General features: G+C 46.3%; 1 protein-coding gene across 1 annotated transcript; it reads left to right on the top strand.

Moving 5' to 3' along the window:
* The first annotated feature begins 10,245 nt into the window (after positions 1-10,245).
* Positions 10,246-20,492, top strand: LOC144168107 (adult-specific rigid cuticular protein 15.5-like). The gene is made up of 3 exons (XM_077697171.1): positions 10,246-10,335; positions 12,696-12,812; positions 19,606-20,492. The coding sequence occupies exons 1-3, from the start codon at positions 10,246-10,248 to the stop codon at positions 20,041-20,043; spliced, it is 645 nt and encodes a 214-aa protein (XP_077553297.1). The 3' UTR covers positions 20,044-20,492.

Below are 20,492 nucleotides of genomic sequence, written 5' to 3'. Positions count from 1 at the left end.
AACCCCCTCTATGAATAAGCCTATAACCTAAAGCAGAAGAAAAACCAAAAAGAAAATCAAGCGGCGCAAAGAGGAAACAACCGAGGCAACTGTAAAGAGAGGACACAATTACACTTTTGGAGGCCTACAGAAGTATTTTGATCATGGTAATTACCAAAGCATTAAAGCGTATTTACGGTAAGAGCTTATGTGTAGAGCTAACCAGGACGATTAGTAGAACCAGCGGGCGAGTCATAGTAACAAAGAGAAGGAAACGTCGCAGTGGAAGAAGCATCAAATAAAAAAAACCAAATAAATAAAACCATAATCCATAAAACCATAAACCATAATTTCGTTGATAAAAAAAAACCGAAATCCCATCACTCAAAGCCCACATGAGTAATTTGAGTGCTAATAACAGAAGCTGCAAGTACGCCTAGCCTACTAGCGCATATCTATAGCAAAATAAGTGATTGCACAGGCCTCTAAGAAACAGGACCACAGAAAAGAAAGCAACGAGTAACAACGAAAGTAAGGAAAGCAGGGTTGTTCCACTGCTTACGTTTCTTTATGTTATTCTGTCTACATTGCGATGGACGCTAAAGCGCCTACCTCTGCCGCATTAAGGCGAATGGCGCTGGAGCCGGTGCCGTAGACCGAAGCCACGCCCTTATCACAGCAGGCACAGAACTTGACCTCAACGCAAGTGCCGACATGGAAACGAGGGTAATCGCCTATGATATACAGCACTCTTGCTATTCTGCGACAGACACCGGTACAGTGCACGTCTACACCTTCTCACAGTACGCATGACGACAACCTATCGGCAACCGAATGCATATAAATACCGCAAACATACTCACCAAGGTCCTCGCTAGAGGTCAGAAGTGCTAAAAGGTGGTCTGGGTCCCTGAGCAAGAAGGCATGTCAGGAAATGAGCAAGTACACGCACTTGCCCGAGCGTTAAACTACCGAACGCCTGAGCATGCACTGCCATATTTGAGGAAACGTAGGATGCAACCAGAACATCAAGAACCAGTTGACACTAGATATGTGCTACGGACCGCGCATCAAAGCAGACCGAAGTACCCAACACCACACAAAGCACTTACGCACCGGGAATTCGCTGCACTAAGGCAAATTCAGACAAATACGCTACCTACTCTACACCTCACACACCGATTCCAGCGACTACCGGTCACCCCCAGGTGTCCTAACTGCGGGGACTATCCCAGCACCTATCATGTGCTGTGGATTTGTACAGAGAACCCCAAACTGCCCTCATACCCAAACCTACCTCCACTTCATGGGACAGGAGGCTAGCCGACTCTAGCGCGGAAGTGCAAAGGAAACTCATTGAACGTGCAGAGAAGGCCCTTTGGGCTATCCTGGGAGCTGCGGAGTGGGGGATCCTTGTGGAAATAAAGTTACTTTCTTCGTCGTCTGCCTCAGTGGCAGCACTGAAGCGTGGTCGACCACAGACGCACGCCTCAGAAGGAGATCCCGGAGAACACAGAAATACCGCTTTCCGAGCGAAGTGGAACCCCTCGCTGCCTTTAAAAACCACCAGTATCTGACACCGCCGCAACAGTTACGAGGCGAAGATTAAGCGCCGGAAACTTCTTTCGAGGCAAATACATTGTTGTCGCAACAGAAGATAATATTATAACAGAACTACTTTTGCACATCGACAACTGCATCGCTTCAATCCAAATCTCCCGCTTTAAAACAGCCACAGCAAGCAGCAGTTTGTGTATCCCTGAATTTTTAATTGATGCCGCATACTAGCTGGGAACATCCCGCCCTTCACAATGCAAATTTTCTCTTCCAGGGGCACGTGATGCTTTGGCATCAATATTTTTATTCGTTTAGCCTAAACGCCCTGAGAGGTAAGGATAAAAAAAATTGTAACATCAAAAACAAAAGAGTCATGGAAATGCAAATACAACTACAAACATATTCAATCCAAACTACATATTTGCACACTAAGGGTACACGAAAAAGGGGGACAATATATATCTAATTCCAACATGCCTATGTGCAGGGTCAAAAATCCACACACATTCGAACACAATTTACACAGGTATACATTCATGAATATTTGTAATTCTAATGAATGTGTCGTGGTTAATGAGGGCGACAATGTTACCCCGCAGATGATGCAAGCAGAAGAATGGAAAGTAAGAGTGGCAAGAAGAAAAATGGGTTAGTAAGGGCGAAAATGTCTAGATTTTAAATGCACGGTCGAGCCGAGAAAAAAACGCGACTAGCGGGTTTCATGTGTGACACAGCGAAAGAAGACTGGCTGTGGTACAATCCATGAAAAATAAATAAAATACTACGGAGTCGGCGCTGTTGCAGAGGGGGCAAATTTTGGAATTTTTTTTATTTCTGTTATGCTTGATGGTCATGAGTAGTTATTGAGAATACGTCGGGCGGCTTTATTTTCGGGTACTTTCAGTTTATGCACGAGATGGGGCTGATGGGCGTTCCATATTAAGGCTGCATATTCTATCAAATTAGAAGCGCCTGCTGAGTTAAGGTATCCTGCCTTCGTCTCGGTCGTACTATTACAGTCCTTCTTGCGACATTTCCGTTTGTGCTGCGCGTATTCCAGATTTACGCGATCTTTCGTATCTGCCTGCTTTGGTTGTAGATTCCGGTTGGCAGCGACGGCGTATTTCTGAGGATGCTTGTTTAGCACGGCTGATAGCGGACGGCTAAAATCCACAGGAAAATAAAAAAATGGGTGTAATAATGCTATCAAATTAAAAAAAAACAAAATAGTCGGTGCGTTGTTAACTTGCTTTCTCCGCGACAATTTCTACTGCGGGCACCAAAAACATTGCAAAAATTACCATTCAGCGCGTGCTCTATTGCATTCGGCTGTGACGCGTTTTATAGCGTCTGCATCAGGAAAAAAATCACCAGATGACGCGTGCATATTCGTCTTCTCTGTTGCGTCGGGGGCACTGAAAACACTAAAAAATGGCACTGCGTACACTAAATACGCCGCAAAAAATGTTGCCCCCCTAGGGCTTAAAGGGGAATAAGGACAAAATACAAGTTTGTGTTGTTAAAAAATTTAGTCCTTTATTTTGCTTTCAGTGCTTCTCCTGCAGCGAAACGATGCTTTATTCGCTGAAAAAATAAACAATTTAACACAAAATTTCCATTCTCCCCCCTTGTCGTGTGTTTTGTCACGTCGGCAGTGACGTCTATAGGGCAGGTTTTTAAAACAAACGTTAATTACGTTGGCTAGGGCTTTAGCCAACGGCGAAAACAATTTTTGTTACCCAGGTTACCGTTTGCGTTCATGGTTGACGGAAAGATACCGCTGAAGGGCCTCTGTCCGCGCATGATTTTTTTCTGAGCGGACTTGCATTTGGCTAATTCTTACAGCAATCGCGTAGTAAACTACTGTGTATGACGGGACAGGAAGGATAACATATGTGACAATGCCACTGATGCAACTTAGCCATTGTCGCGTCAGACAAGCCCAACGTGCTCGACGGCTCTGAAGCGTCTGTCGGGGATAGTGCGTGCCCCACGCCGTATTGCTTGTATGTTTCCGTTCGTTCGTAAATTCTATTACATAGGCCAACATTCTTACTGCTATAAAACGAATGTGCAGTATATTTAGGCGCCAATATGTCGTTCTCCGAGCTTATAATCCCTGTTCAACTTGCTTTATTTGCGCTGGATTTCATCAAGATCAGCCAATCGTAACAAACTGCTCATAATACGTCATACGCTCAGTTGGGAAAAGTACCTAGGGTGTCACACAACTATTCTTTGTTTTCTACATTATATAGCTTATTGTAGTGAAGCTTTGGTTAAAAGTGGTATTACTGTTATTCTAAAGAGGCAATCTTTCCACTGAGCCAAACTTGCATTTTGTTTGATGGCCCGTTTAACATCTTCGCTATACAGGACGTGAACAGGATTCACAAAAACAGCATAAACAACGAGACAGTGTTATAGCAGCTAGTTAGAAATAAGTCTAGTTCTTTGGTTTGCGCTGTGACGTTGCCTTTCTTGAGGATATACGCCCTGTTATTGGTTTAGTGCGTTACGCATAAATACAGCGAGACCTCCCTTTTTGACTTACCACGAACCATGCATTTACGCAAGGTCGATGGTCTCGATGGTCTGTACTTTTCGTGGAATCCTTGTGCACAATCGAGGTGTAAGAGAAGCGAATGAAATCGGCATGGTAATTTACTTGCCAAAGAAGAGCAAGACAACAACGAAACAACAAAACCAAGAGGAGAATGAACGTGACACAGGTGGAAGTCAAACACGACACCTGCTCATTGGCTCACTGAAGAAAGCCCGCGTGAACATCTGAAAAACGAAAGTTTCGCGAAGACACCCTGAACACCCGTACAGACAGCCGCAGATAAAGCAAGCATGACCTGCAGGCAAGACTTGGCATCTTTTACGCGAGGAACCAATCGCGCATCAAGGGTGTCTTGACATCGCCCACCTTCGATGGCCACTTCAGTACACTTCCGTTAGACAGGAATGTTTCCTTAATTTTTCAGGCGACAACCTTGTATATGTCGCGTCCAAGTCGACGTTGAACGTCCTTTGGGCCCACAACTACCGATAGTAAATAAAAGCTCGCCTGGAGCCTGTGGACGCGTTCAGAAATGGTAAAAATATTAGTGATGACTGAGCTAAATGAGCCAACATTTTCTGGTATATATTATATTGCTATGTAATATGAGAAATTATGATTATTCATTAACGAAAAAGTGTAAAGCACAAAGCGAATAGGTGTAGACCGGGAGAGTCGCTGGTAGAAGAGTCACGTAGGAGAAGAAAGAAAGATATGTGAATGGTGAACGCAAAAATATCTCCACTAGAGGGAGTACACGTGTACAAATGCGTCATGGTGTCCCGACAACGTATCAAAATAGATGCTCGTCCATTGAGGTGTCATGGTAAGCGAAAAACAAAAAGAACATGAAGCAAAGCACATCGTGTCTGCCTGTAATGCATCACCATTGAGTCTCTCGCATTGAAGTCGTTTTAGGTATAACTTAAAGAAACCCTGCAATATCTGTTCATTGCCAAGAGCTGCGAGAATTCAAGAAGTTTAGTCACAAATATATACTTGTTCCAACGTTCAAGGGCTGTAACTTTTCAGTCCTGACCCCCCCCCCCCCGCCCCCCGGCTGGTAGCGGCTTGATAGATACGGTAGTGCACTTGCAGCCATGGCGTCAGTGGTTGTGCGACTGCGAATGGCAGTTTTATTTCGTGAGCAATGAATTTGGCATGTCCGCAAGATATCCGCGTATCTCCGCAAAGCCGCGTACATTTTTTGATAGAGGGAGGGACAGAATACCCAACTACCACAGATTGACGAGAGCGCGAGGAGAGAGGGGCCCTCAAAATAGAGGGAGCTGCCTTGGCAACGTTGCCGGGCAGGCGTCAAGATGAAGCGTGGCGCACCACGTGCCTTCTGCGCCGTCTCGAGGGGCCCTGTGACTTTCGACACGACTTGCACAAGCCGCGCAACTGAGTGGACAGCCAGTGCACTGCGGCAGAAGCGGAAGGCGGAGCAAGGCGGGAGCACAGTACCAAGCGTCTAGTTCACGAGGGAGGGGACGAGAAGGTCACGAATTGACAAACGACCGTCCACCCATACCGTACTTACCCGATTCCAACGCGCCCCCAATTCTAACGCGCACCCGATTTTCCTGGCAAAAAAAACCGAAAAAAATTGCACCTCCGATAGTAACACGCACGGAACTTTGTGACCCAGGCAAACGAATGCGAGAGAAATGGGCGGTTTATTTCCCGAAGTAGTCTCACTCCTCTCACTCCTCGTCGCTTTCCGCTGACCACAACATCTCGTCCTCGGTGCCGTCAAGAGCGTTCGCGATGCCACACTTCTGAACGAACGTTCAACCATGGTCGATGGGATCGTGGCCCACGCCTCGCACGCCCATCCCGCGAGCTTCTCCAGAGGCGCACGCTTCAGCCGACCGCTCGTTTTGAACGCGTAAAAGCCGCTGCTGCCATTGCTGTTATCAAGCGCGCAAGTGGAACGATTTGACGATTTATGTGAACGCTGATAGAACAGCCTAGGCACCTATGCTTCGTGCGTTCGAAACATTTTTTCTACAGTGAACTAGTATGTCTTGATCCAGTGGCGCGAACGGGGGCGCTCTGCAGCGTTCGGCTAAAGCAAAACTTGTCTACCGCCGCCAGGGGCGCCACTGCGCCTTCTCCAAAAACGGTACCGCGGTTGAACGGCCCGTTGCTTGGGGCGCTCGCCAGCTATTGCCGCTGCCATTTTTTAGCGTGGTACAGTAATTAACCTTTATGGAAGAAAGATTCTCACATTTGTTGTCCCTGTACCTTTTCGGGAACGTTTTGTTGCTTATCAGACCCGTTTGAGCCATCGGGCAACGGCTAGAAACCAAGTAGCGCTGTGTCGTCTGCTAGCTGCGCAGACGATACGAGCGGATGTGCGATACGTTGGCGGCGCGCGGTCAGACAGATTGTCCATCTGTTTCCGGTCGAGGCCGTCCTGTCATTTTCTGCGTGTTTTACGTTTCCGTGATGTTCCCCTACAGAAGCAAGAGGTATGCAATCATCCGGAAAATAGTTATTGCGAGTGCAAGTCGAAAAGAGGTTAGGCAGGCCGGGTAGTCGCGATGTCAAAACGAAGGACGGACACCTATTGCTTTGCTCCGGGGTGTCACAGTGGGTACCCAGGTTCTCCCAAGGCGTCTTTGTTCGCCGCTCCCTGGGCGATGAACTGCGCCAAAAGTGGGAACAAAATTTGGGAAGACTGGACGAACCCTTGACCATATCTTCAGCTATCGGTAAGCGCCACTTTGAGCCCGAATGCATATTGCGGGAATACATGCACGTAATAAACGGCTGTGAAGTGCGACTTGCACGCGGGAAACTGTCACTGGCTCCAGGTACAGTGCCTACCATCCTGCGTGACTGTGCGTCGAATTTTGTACGGAGCACGCGGAAGCCGCAAAGGAAAAGGCGGGCAACAACAAGAGTTTCAGTTTCGGCAGCCAACAAGAAGCCACGACAAAGCTCAAGAGCCGAAAAAGATGAGGTGCGCCAGCCACACCACGAGGCTTGTCTCTCTCCGCAGGGCTCATCAAGTGAAGTCGCAAGTTCTATGGAATGGGATGCTTTCACAATGACCCATCTTCAAGAAGTCAAGCTTCCTTCAAAGCTCTGGTGCCGGCTAAATTGTTCCGACGTTCGAAACGTTCTTCCCGCTACCACATCGATAAGAAGAGAAGAAAAGGAAGAATTGTTTCAGGAGAAATCCGTGCTCTTCTGCCCACATGACGACAAAGTGTCGGCGCAAACATTTTTTCGCGGTGTGTTATGCGGAAGCGCCGAAATAGATTCTTTAGCTGTTGCGAACAGTGTGCTGCAATAAGCTGACAGCAGTTCACCTTGTAAAGGGGCCATGTCGGCTACGGAGTTTAGTGATCATGTATTGCACTTGCTAACACCGAAGCTGCGATCTCAAACGACCACATTTGGAGACGCTGCCTTCAGTACTAAGTGCCCGGGGAAAGTTTCCTCTGAAGGTCATTTGTTCATTCAAACTTTGCTGCTCAGAAAATCAGCCGGGTGCTACTGGAGGCGTGAATACTCGGTATAATTTGCTTCTGTAGAGGCAAATTCACAAGTAGGTTCATGCCGGGACTTTATTGCAGTAAATACAAAAAAGTAAATCCATTCGTAAAGAATTAAACCTAGCAGTTATCCACCGGCGGCACATCGAACGCGTATGCTCGTATCGATCGTCTGCGCAGGTAGCAGACGACACCAAACAACTCGATTTATAGCCGTTTCCCTACTGCTCAAATGGGCAGATTTGCAACAAAACATTCCTAGCAAGATATGGGGATGCCAGACGCGAGTAGCCTTTTTTTTTTGTAAAGGTTAATTACTACCCAACATCGGAACAACGACAGCCATAACCACTGCCGATCGCCTGAAGTACCGCGACTGCCACGGCGGCGCCTCTCGAAGAGGGCGCAGCAGCACCACCTGGTGGTTTCGACACAAAAGAGCACGCCCCTTCCTCGCCGTTCGCGCCACTAGATCATTCTAGTTAACTATAATTGTTTCTAAAGGCTTTGGCGCCATCTTGAGATGGCGATGGCGATGGGTGGGACGAAATGTTCGCTGTTACAGCAGTTTCGGTTTCGTATCCGATTCTAACGCGCATGCGATTTTTCGGTCTATTTTTCCGGAAAAAAGTGCGCGTTAGAATCGGGTAATTACGGTATATTAAAAATCATTCTTTACCTTTGCTTTCACTTGCGGAGAAATAAACCAAGGACTATGTGTATTTCACACTCAATTTAGCCCCACTTCTACCAATTGAGCCTCACTGTGCACGTACATATGATGCGGAAAATAAATAGTACACCGTCGCAAATTCAGGAGTCACTACGCAAGCATTATTCCCCTCATAAATTAGAGGGAAACACAGATCAAGAGAGGCGTTTCCTGTCTGATTCACTTGCCAAAGGGGCAATTAGGTAGCTCACTGAGTTAACCCCTAAACAATTCACTCTATCGTGATGCTACACGCGCATGACTTTAACATCTAATACAGAGTTTGACACCATCGCTTTCCTTAATTGAATAAAACGCCACAAGCAATCACGTATTCACGTATATTTTAGGTCGAGTTTACGATAGTGCCTTTATTTTGCTTCCTGTAATCCTTCCTGTAATCATGCCGAAGTGGTAGAGTTAGTTTTAAGACGAATTGCTCCAGTTGCATTGTATACTTTATAGTGGCCGTAATTTTAAACTAGGCAGAAGTTTCGGTCTTAACAAACGCTTTTTATACTTGACGGTTCAGCCCAATAAAACGAAATGTCTGCCGACGAGGTCCGCAGTGGGCAGGTATAACAGTGCCTCCACGTGCGTTACGTATAACACCTCTGTGGCCAATGAAAAGGAATGTGGAAACCATATCGTCAATTAAGGATTCCAGAAAAGTTGATGATCGTTGATTTCAGGTACATAAACGTGAATTTGGGATGTGCAGTCCTCAATTCAGGCGTTTGAAGAACTTATTTCTTGTCCACTAACGAGATCTTTACGACTCCCACTAACCTGGGCGCAACGTTTTATTCTTTGCAGCATGAAGGTCCCGTGTTTTTAATATAAAGGTATTTTTTACGATTGAACTTGTAAGTATTTTTAGACTTTGCTATCCATAAGGCTCCTCGACGCACTTGTACCTGGACTATTTCGAGGTTTTGGAGCTCAAGAAACATTTGAATGCTCTATTTTTCGCTAACTAAAACCGTGAAACGTGGATAAAAGTAATTCTCACCTATAAACAAGGTATAAACAGGAACTAGAATTTTTTGAGATCTTTCCGCCCTGGGGTCTGCATTTCCGATACGAAAATACAAGTATTTCCATGGCGCAGAAAAAGGGCACTTGAGGCAGCCATTACAACATTTACTGAGCTTCAACGGGCTTTCCTAAGAGCCCTTCATTTTGTTCACGTTACATAATCCCTCTTCAAAGGAAGGAGTAAACCTACCAAGGTTAAAGAACAATTTTGACACCGCGCTCTTTTTTTCCGCGTAGTATCACGCGCGTTATTCAGCGCGGAGTATTTCCGTTCAAACTAGAACACAACGCACTTACTCTTACGCATCGTCGAAGGTCGCCTAGATTACCGGCACAGCGGAACTCCCGTTACGTGAACAAAACATATTTGCCGGGAGAGAATAAAGGCGAAGGAAATAGATGATCCAGAAAGACCAAAACACATTCCGCTTCTTTTCACCTGCGAGGAGAAAGGGGGCCACTCAGCACGGAACCTCTTCGTGGTGGCCTGCTGCTGGCGACGACAGCAGGAAACGTCTTTTCTTTCCCAAAAAAACACTCCGAGGAGCGTGCCGGAATACCGCGTTTCCTCCGGGTTTATATCACGCACTCGAGATGAGCGCGAAAGAATGCACGCACGCGTAAAGATCTCAATGAGTGGGAGCTGGGAAGGAAGATTTATGCGCCCCCCACTGCGGCACGAACCACAAAGGGAAGTGACGCGCGGAAAAGGACGCGTACGTGCCCTCTGCATTTCACGTTGCTCTATTTTGCGCCCCGCGGGGCTCGTTATATAATAAGTTCTCCCTCCGTAGTATGGTCGTCGTCACAAGCGTCTCACCGTCCCCTGAGCAAAGACGTGGTGCAAGCTCAGTCCACTGCCATTTTCGCACCGAGCAAGCAACATGCAGGGTCCCCAGTCTTGTGCACTGTTCGTGAGGACTACGACGCCCGGTTGCATCGTAGTGAAAGTCGTCCTGCTTTTGATCGCGCAGGTAAGTGCGCGCTCACGCAATCTGTTTAGTTGGTGGCGATGTGGATGAACGCGGAGCTCGTATGGATTACAGAGTTTGTTTTAGACTTGTGATACTCAACCTTGAGAAATAACGGGAATGACCGCAGCGACCAATGAAAGGAAGAATGGAGCAGGTGTTTCTAACAAATTAGGCGGGGTAACAATACTGCTTAGTGAACAAAAACGCATTTGGAATCGAGATAAGCAGTTATCTGCGGGTACCTCTTGACGACGGTGATTGACATGGGTAGAAGGAACGGACATCAGACAGGACAAATCAAGACGAACAGTGGAGTCAGTAGCTCAGTATGCCGCGAAAAGTGAAGGAATTACAAGGTAGCTTGACGGAAAAAAAATAAAAATGAGGGGTTGCGAATAATGAAGTTACGTATTGTTGATTATTATGGGCTAAGTTCTGAATGTATACATTGTAGGTACACTGTGACCTCTGTCTTCAGCACACATATATTGGGCCACGTAACTCCCGTTACGGCATAAGAATTGAGGTTGGCAAAAGTACTGACTAAGCAGTGCGTTGTTGCCAGGAGGAACCGTGGCGGATATACCATGGAGAATGAACCTTAGGGTTACGCTGTTAGCACCCTGTGCTACGTGCATAAAGGCACAATTTTAGCATCCGAGCTAGAAAACTCCAGGTATACAAATTGCAGATGTTGCATTCAGCTTACCTTCTATCGTCTCTGTTTTATGCAGTGTAACATTAGATGCAGTTATCGTCAAAATCGATTGCCACGTCTCACAATGTTTCAAGATTTGAAAACGTCTGTCGTTTGCGACTGCAACGTACAAATAAAACGTCAGTGTGAAAGCACACAAACCGAGCTCGTGCTTCACGTTGTTCCATAATGCGCGCACTTAAACTGAACGAAAGTATGACAGAATAGTAGGGGCTATATTAATTATCCAGTAATAGCGGAAACACTAACCCCTGAAGAAAAATAGAAAATGAGTGATGTAGGAGGGTTGATGCTGGCCTTTTATATTCGGCATCCGGGAATACAAAAAAAGTCAGCATAAGAAAGCGGCCGAAGATATGCAGTTGAGTCATGCAAACAAGTTTCTCAAGTAAGGCGACTGCTAAATGTACGAAGCTATAATTCTTGGTAAAACGCCAAAACAAACAAAAAACAACCGGCATCTGAAACTCATTCTTTAAAGCAAACTTTCAATGCTCTCTCTCTGACGACGACGTTGTCCAAAAAACGCACTGCAGGAAATCCAGCGATGATGATGGTGGGTGAAGTGAAGAATGGTTGAAATGCGACGCATTCTATGGTCGGAAGCCAATCTTTTGAAAGTGAAAAAATCCATATTGTTACGCCAAAAACGCACTGCAGGAAAGCCAACTTACCCAATGTGTTTCCACAGTGGCACATCCAACACTTTAACTAAAAAAACGCTTCCCGTTGTCGGAATCAAGCGTGTGTCCGCGTTATGAAGCTGACGTATATCCGATTCCGCCATATCCCGACAGGTTCGAAGCAGTCTGGATTTGTGGCGTTTACAATGTCTCAGATTACATGCGAGCAAACTTCACGCCTTAACCAATGTTCTCTTAAGAAAAGAGCTTTGATTTTTTTTTTTTTTGAGAAATTACGATTTCTAATCTAGCGACGGGGTGGAAGTTTCCTTTGGTGTATTCTTAAAATATGTTCTAAAATAACACAAATATTGTGAAAATAATTCCGAGTGTGTGCCAAAGAGTGCCTAAATGTGTGATTGAAATAAGCGTATACAAAGCTTGATCAAACCCAAGAATTAGCATAAATGTTTACGGCCCGGTGCGGCTAGTAGATATTTACCTGTACATTTCAAAGGGGTACGGGACTGGGGACTTTCGTAAAAAAACATTTGTGAAAGTTAAAGTACCTTCACTGCTCTGTTGTGTTACATACACAACTTATGCCTGAAGCCATTTTGAGCAGAATACGAAGCATTCATTAACGTTGTCCCTTCAGCTTTAATTACGTGTAAGCCTAAGGAAACTAAATGCGTCCGATAATAATTATTAGGGCCAAGGATGAAACCAGGGTTCAACAAACGGCTTCTCACACCTCTAAACTCGGACTAAACACTACGATGACTGTAGTTTGTCCAAGGCCAATTCCGGGTTAAATATATTTGAACGCAGTCCTTAGTACAAGGAGAAAAATGAGGAATTCGTAAACACAAAACTCAGCTTTCTAACTATCTGAGCAGCTCCCACTTCTGAGATTAAGAGTGAATTTCGCAGCATGTATTCTTCAAACACTACATTTTTTTAAGTGGGCTCCGCGTGCTTTAAACAACAGGCCTTGTATTTCGCTTCTTTTTTGACAGGCGGTTCTGACATCGGTTGCTGTCCTGGCACAAGGCGAAGACAACTACCTGCAACCTGAGTACCCTCAAGGTGGCTATGATGATGCAGGCTACGCCGCACCTGCTGACCCCGTCTACGTAAGGGTTGCGCGTCTCATAAGCAAACATCGCGCACATCAGCTGTAGCGGCAGTTTTAAACAAACAGAACTCTCGCCTTCACACTGATAACACTTCTCGGGGCTAAATTGTGCTTAGAAAGTACTGCTCCAAAAACTTACGAAGGCATCGCACTTATTTCTTGCTATCCAAACTGTTACTCAGTGTACCGGCTTTCAATTCGCATTCACTCAGCCTATGGTGTGGTTCGCTTATTCAACTAGCTGCCAGAAATTCTAACGACCTAATTTGTCTGGCATAAAACTGATTATTCTTTTAATAAAGGCTCGAGTGCACCGGAGCTGTTTGGTGTGAAAGGTTTAAGAAACGAACTGTTATTTTCAATTATTGAGGGAGGAACGCCGATTTCTCTGAAGTCTTCATACTTTCCCGAAATCTCTTGTCACAAATATTTCAGTTCAGACGTCACTGGAAAATGCACAGACAAAAATATTGTAGATACTTACGCAGGACCGCAGTGCATTCAATATGCGCTACTCAACCGTATTGTACTAGATCTTCTGAACAAATTTTTTTATAAAACGCCACGCGATTTTCAGTCCTTTTTAACACGACTGTCTTTCCGAGTCGGCGATCGCATGCGCCAGTACACATAGCGTCGGATAAATTTCCCCGTACTTTCGATTGGTGAGCTCAAGCTATGATTTGCTGTTCCTCCTATGCGAATGGCATTCGCCATCCAGCCGCATGCGCCATTCGTTACTGGGATTCAATATCAGTGAAGTTAGACTTTCTTACGCCGCTTCTACAAATTTCGCGTATCATATTGTGCCGAGCTGTGTCATGTTGTGTCATGGTGTGTCAGGTTGTGCCGGGCTTCGGAGCGCCCTTAGGAGCTCAAGTGGATGAATGACGCTGCTCGTTCGTACCTCTGCCGGAGATCCAATCGCGCCGCAAGTCATGTACTGTGGCCGTAACATTCATCAGGGTCGGGGTTGGTGCCGCTGGCCATGTTGCCAAAACACCTTCTCAATGAGCTGCTCACTAGGCAGTCGCACTGCAGCGAATATATAGTTTGGAAAACGCTAAGGAGAGGAAAGCAAGCTTCTTTCTACTGACGAGAATACAAGGGGGAGCGCAAAAGCTCAAGCTGTTTCTATCGTGTTGTTTACGTAAATTCTACAAGCATATTCAGGGACACTACCGTCTAGCTCGAAAAGCGATCCAAGGCGGGCAAGTCAATCCGCTAGACTCCTCACTAGCGAAACTGAAACCAATGAGAACCAGTATTATGTCGACGTAAGCAAATGTGAAGAAGACGTTTCAGCAATTCAGGAACATTTCATGTTGGCGAAGGAGTTTCGCAGCGAATTGCAAAAACTGTTTAAAAATACGTGCGTTTATTTGGCGCTCTTTGCCCCAGGTGGCCTTGCGCCAAAAAACTCCAACCATCATCATCATCAAAATGGGTGCGGCTTAGCTCAGCTAACCTCGAATATGGAAAGCAAAAGCATGGCTTAGTCTGTTTAAGTCTTAGTTTCGATTGGTTAACCTCCGATGTAGCCGTATTGCCGACCACGGAACACCACGGCGAACGCGGTGTTTTTCTTCGCCGGGTGCAATATGAGTCACGTAGCCCGTGTCAACCCAGCGGCACATGCGTGGTAGGCGGCGGTGTTGTTCGGCTGAACATCAGCCGAGCGCCCGGAACCGCGCCCCGCTCAGCTGATCAGTTGAGCAGAACGGCTGAAAACAGGGCCTTGGGCGCAGCGCCGGAAGCGGGTCCGGCAAATCACGCGATGCACCTCGAGGTGTGTGTCGCAGGAAGTGTGTCTGAGATCGAAAATCGAACTTGCGCATCCGGGGCAAAACAGCTGGACGAAAGCAGCAAAACTGCGTTTTGAAATTTAGAACGCAGCCCATAGGAATCTGTTCCTGGCTTACGCGGCCTTGTCACCATTGGCACAACAGAATGAACGCGACAGGCATCGACGAGGGTGATAGAAGAAACATGGAGCGCGGCGGTGAATAAATGACGCTAGCGGAAGCAGCGCGACGAGAAAGGCGGAAGAAGTTACAGGGGGCACATGAAGACGAAAGCACAAAAAAAAATTGGGGCGAGGGAGAAGGAACGCGGAGAAAGAGCGGAGAATATGAAAAGTCATTCATACATTTTCTGCTCGCTCCATCGCGGAGATTGAAGAAGACAGTAACTACTGTTAGCAGTATAGAGCTACGGGTACCTTCGTGCGGTTACACTATCTTGTAATAAAATATGGATATCTATGGAGTAGCATAACCAGTAACTATAGTTGCGGGAGGCTAGGTCGCAGTGTTCAAGCGCCAAGAACCGCGCACGAAGCGGCGGAGGCGTGTAAACGCGTGAGTGCCGTAGCCCCAGTCCCCCCGAGTGGTGCCCAAATTCATGGGTTCAATTTCCCATTTTTATATATTTTGGAATATATTCATAAAATTCAAAAGCATGTATACAATGAACTATCAGAATGTGAAGGACGATGTACTAATGCGAAAATTGTGAGGGGTACCTTCCTATGCTAGTTGTTTCAGAGATAGCAAACAGCGAATAAATAAGATCAGACTATAACAGTTACAACTGGCGTTACACAAAATCTCAAGTAAATAACAATATGTTAGAAACTCTTGCTATTATATTACAACACATTAGCGAGCTTCAAATTAGGTGCGGTGTGCTAATGAAAGATTTTTCACTCGTACTTTATTTTTTTCCCAATGAGGCATAGCTCCGTTTACAAGCTGATGTTTTGCAGTAACGTTCACTTTTCGCAGTGCCAATTATCCATTGCGGTCGCCTTAGTTAAAAAATAAAGAAGCCGGATTAACGCAAAGTTGGCGACTTGAGACTTTGATAAAGAAAACTTGGCACTAAGCACCAGCTGAACCTTCCTGCAGCTTTGTTCCACGTTCTAGCTTGGAGATTCCCGTTTTCATCGTCTCTGTATCGAGACTTCAAACCATTCAGGCGCGGTGGTAATACTAATCATCGCAAGCTCACACTAGACAATTGTGTCTGGGTATCATTAGAAGAGAGAGGACTTCGCAATGTTCTGCTGATTTGGTCATTTAAAATATTTCAGATTTGGGAAGGCGGGTACACTTTTAAAGCTCGCTGTCTTTGTAGTAAGCTCCAAATGTCAGCACACGCGTTCCGGTCTCTCTCAACCTCGGTTCTTCCACTAGGCTCCACAAGGAAACACAAATGTCTCGCAGCATTACGCATGACCACTCTCTCTCCCTCTATCTACCTGAGCGGCCTTGCTGGCACTGCACAGCAAAAAAAAAAGGAAAAAAAAAATGCCGGAAAAAGGAAGCGTGAAAGACGACAGCGAGTTAAGTGAAAATCGTGAGAATCTTCCAAAAGTGCGTCGTTAAGAAGCACTTCCGAAGTCCTCAATGTGGGGAACGTTAAAAAAGCGCCTTCCGCGGCGAGTGCTTGCGCAGTGCTGTTTGAAACGGAATGCGGACGCCGCGGCAATAAAAGGCGTTGCCATACCCACCGTCACAGAGTATATACGGCCAGCGAAGGAGGAGGACGCAGAAATTTAGAAGTTGAAGTATAAACGAGTGGTTTGCTGGCACATAATAAAAATGTTTGTCAACACGTAATTTACTAGACGCAGCCTTTGGCTCAAGATATTTAAAACTTTCAGAAAGAATGTATAGTCATTTGCAAATGATACGAGGACGGAAAAATACGAACCACAATGCGCCAAAAAGAAAATAATCCGTTTGTTACACCAAATATTAACCCTATTAGAGTACGCTGAACAAGCATTGGTGCTGCGCAGAAAAGTTACAGTTGAAATATTTGACTCAAAATAAATATCGCAATTTTGTGTTGACTCACATTATTTGACCTGCATCACTTGCCAATGGATTTAGGATTCCATGTACGTATATGTAGGGAAAAGCCCATGGGAATGAAAAATCGGTAAAACTAGGCGGCATGTTGGGTTTTTCCCTACACTTTTTCTTCAATGCGGGTGTAACATAATGCTCAGCTTATAATGTATAAGCAGTTTCATGTTTAAAAATGTACTTATTTTGCGTCGTAGTGGCTGTAGGGGACACATGTCTGTTGTGAAATCGGTTGCAGATACTGCACCGAGGAAATATAGAACGAAATATGTGTTTGAACTATTCTGCGAAATTCCTGTTGTGGAAATTTCGTTCGCGAATAACTCAAACGCATGTGTATTTTTAAATTTCATACGTGGCATAGGCTGGATAAATTGGGGACCAGATGGGATTTGAATGTGTTCGGCAGCGTCAGGCCTGATCAGCGAACCTGTGGAAGCAGCTGAGATTGAACGCGCCCGAGATCAATGTGTACGCACTCCGTTTGTGGCATTATTAAAGCAAAATCTGAATTTCTTGGCGGAAGTGGACCGCAGAAACTTTTGCTTTTAACGGGTCGCCCTACGGATCCAGGGTAGACCGAAAACATGCGGAGTCCGAAGCGTTCACCGCAACCGAGAAATCAGCGTGAGCGAGAAATTTTGTTGCACCATCTTGCGGTGCGAGCTGGAAACCCCGGGATCGTAAAACACTTGGTGTATGAGAAAGAGCGGAAAATTCTCACCGCATGGGGGCGCCATAAGTCAGGGTGGGAGGGGGAGGAATAGGGTGCATCGATGCCAGGATCGCCGTACAGGGTGGGGAAACTTTTTGAACGTCCCGTTCGGCCTTTAGTGGGTCAAAGTGATCAATGTATAATTGATTTCATTTCCCACAAGACCGAGCAACCCGACATACAAAAGGTGATTTAAGATTGGCGTGTACACCGCGTTGCGGCGAAAATTATAGCGCGGTCGTACTGCGGTGACTTGCTGCGGCAACGAGCGGGAGACCCAAAATGGCGGCGCCAACGTACACGTGTCTCTACCCTGAACAGCGGACGCTTGTAAATCGAGGTTCCCTAGGGGGGATGACGTCAGAATTTGGTGTAATACCCCATAGCGTGCGCTACGTCTTGATATTGTTACGTGGCGGCAGGACACCGGAAATGAAAAATGGAAGATGCGAGAGATGTATTTACACTATTTACATGATGTCAGCCATGAGGGAGCCCGCCCAGCTGGGTCTTCTTCTTCTTCAGAGGTTGGGCCGATAACTCTCGTCGTCGTCTTCCCGTGACACATCCCCCTCGTCGAAAGCGACCGTCCCGGTCGAGGCCTCAGTAAATGTACAGATGCGGTGACGATGCGCGATGAGAGGAAAAAGGGAGTCCTCGCCGCCACGGATGAGGTTGATTTGTCGTGGTGTGCACTGGCCCCAAAAGAGCAATGTCCGCCGCCGCAGTAGACCGACGTCCAAAGGCCCCGGAGGCGCGCTGGAGTTCAGGGCAGGGGAACGGTGTCGTCTTCTGTTCAGGTCGTGGCTGGTCAGGTCATTTGGTCTCGGCAAGTCACAGGCTGGGGACACGGGGCTGGGGAATTGTGCGTCCGTGGCTCACCGGGGCTGGGGCGGGCCGACGCGATCCAAGAGCCTTTGAGCGATGTTTAGCAGCGGAGGTGAAGTGGAGCTGGGACCAGGATGAGGATGACATCCGCAACCTCCACCAAAACATGTTACGTGGTGGCAGGACACAGGAAATGAAAAATTGAAGATGCGAGTGATGTATTTACACTATTTACACGATGTCAGCCATGAGGGAGCCCGCCCAGCTGGGTCTTCTTCTTCTTCAGAGGTTGGGCCGATAGCTGTCGTCGTCGTCTTCCCGAGACAATATACTTGCAAGGATGATCTGCCAAGTGAATGGAATCCTAACGGGCCCGATTAAGGCTATTGTGTGCCACGCTTAAAAGCAAAGCTTATGCGTCCTCCAATTTTTTCTACACTGCCTAATAAACGCCATGCTGCAGTCAAATAAACGCCACGCACTGCATAATTACCATAAAGCTCCCACTCCTGGGGTCGTTTGCCTTCACATTTTGAGCACGGCTGTTTAGAACTTTATTACGAGCGCAAAACTGAGTCAAACTAATATCAGAATACAAGACCATTCATACTTCCTCCAGCCTCACAACACTGCTAGAAGTGTTCATTTTATGAATACAGGCTTAGGTTTGACCAAAAATAAAAATATCACGTGCCAGATACTTTACGCGAAATTTACACGAAATTTATTATAGGGCTATGTAGCAGCAATTAGTAAACGCGCTACACAAATATCAATATTTCCATCCCGTATCACAATATTAATCCAGATTCTGCCCTTTAAAACAAGTTTTTCATGATTATTAACCCTTAAAATATTTCGGTTTGTAATGCCATAAAAAAAAGCTTATCCCTAGGGCATACAGTGTTTCATTTATCGGCCTACGTTCGCCTGGGAAGAATTGTACGTTTATTCTGAGAAAACGAAGGTTTGTATTTGGGATTCCACTTTTAACGAAAATACTTCTCTTCGCAAATGCGTTCATTTGTTTGCGACAAATCAAATTTGTGTATTCGCCATGACATATTCTTGATCAACAAAGTTTGTCTCCATTTCCTCAATTCTTTTCCCCTTTGTATGTGCCCTCAACAGTTATTTGCCTCTTGTTATGCGTAAAGTGCCTCCGAGGTTCGGACACTACCCATTTCAGCGCGGCGATTTGAGCTAGTTGTGGCATGCGAACATACCTCCCAAAACATGAAAAAAAAAACAATTTTTGCACCGCGTCCCGTATTACCTAAATAATGTTTTGTAATAAATTTCCCTATCGTTAAAATGCCCGTGGAGCAACAATCAGTGCTCATTGTGATTTTTTTGCATTTATCTCTGCACAGCCTCCGATGCCGTACAAGTTCGGCTACGACACGGAAGATGAGTACGGGAACAAGCAGTTCCACAACGAAGTGAGCGACTCCGACAACGTCAAGACCGGCTCGTACGGCTACAGGGACGCGAACGGCCTCTACCGACACGTCAACTATGTTGCCGACGCTACGGGATTCCACGTGACCGTCACCACCAACGAGCCAGGCACGGCCCCCGGCCGCAGTGCCAGCGCCATCTTCAACGCGGAACCCGTAGTCACGCCTCCAGTCGTTGGCCGCACAGCGGCGTCGGCTCACGTGACGTCATACGCGGCGCCTCCCTCGTACTTCGTTCGGCCTGCCCCGTACGAGTCCTTGTCCCTGGCACAAGTCGGATATCCGGCACCGTACGCTTTAGCCGAAGGCGAGTTCGGAAGGAGGAAGCGGCGCAGCGTCGTCTGGCAGTAAAGTAAAATTACCTTGCCTACTAAACGAAGGTGAGATGAAATGTATATGTACATTCATTGACCGCCGCGAAATTTCGCAAGGGCAACAGGAACACTAGTGGAAAGGGTGAAGTTGTTAGCGGCAACTGGAAGAGTCAGGCATGAGGGTATGGTTATCAGAACGAGGGAGTTGAGGGTCTTCTCGTGTTGGCGCTGGGCTTATAATATCACTGAGGCAATTCGTTAGGCGCTATGCGCATTGGTTTCATTGTTTCTTGTCCAGATAAAATGTAAAACTCAAGGCTGTACCTTTAGATGTCGGAGATACGGATTCACACCGTGTTTTTATGCCAAACATAGACAAATTTATTTCGGAGGTTCAGGTAAGATCATCAGAGAAAAGAATGTGCTGACGCGCCGTTCAAATTTCCAGTCCTTTTCGCTTTCATGGGAGGTCCAGGGTTTGGTATA

This window comes from Haemaphysalis longicornis, unplaced genomic scaffold, assembly GCF_048455015.1.
Source record: "Haemaphysalis longicornis isolate Haplotype H1 unplaced genomic scaffold, Haemaphysalis longicornis Haplotype H1 scaffold_2, whole genome shotgun sequence".
NCBI lineage: Eukaryota > Metazoa > Arthropoda > Arachnida > Ixodida > Ixodidae > Haemaphysalis > Haemaphysalis longicornis.
Note: the sequence above shows the minus strand (reverse complement) of the source record. Positions and strands in the feature narration are given on the sequence as shown.

What these genes read in the sequence shown, in the direction of transcription:
- LOC144168107 (XM_077697171.1), top strand. Translation starts at nt 10,246, where the DNA reads ATGCAGGGTCCCCAGTCTTGTGCACTGTTCGTGAGGACTACGACGCCC. An exon ending in TCCTGCTTTTGATCGCGCAG is followed by an intron (nt 10,336 to 12,695) that starts GTAAGTGCGCGC and finishes CTTTTTTGACAG; the next exon opens with GCGGTTCTGACATCGGTTGC. An exon ending in CACCTGCTGACCCCGTCTAC is followed by an intron (nt 12,813 to 19,605) that starts GTAAGGGTTGCG and finishes ATCTCTGCACAG; the next exon opens with CCTCCGATGCCGTACAAGTT.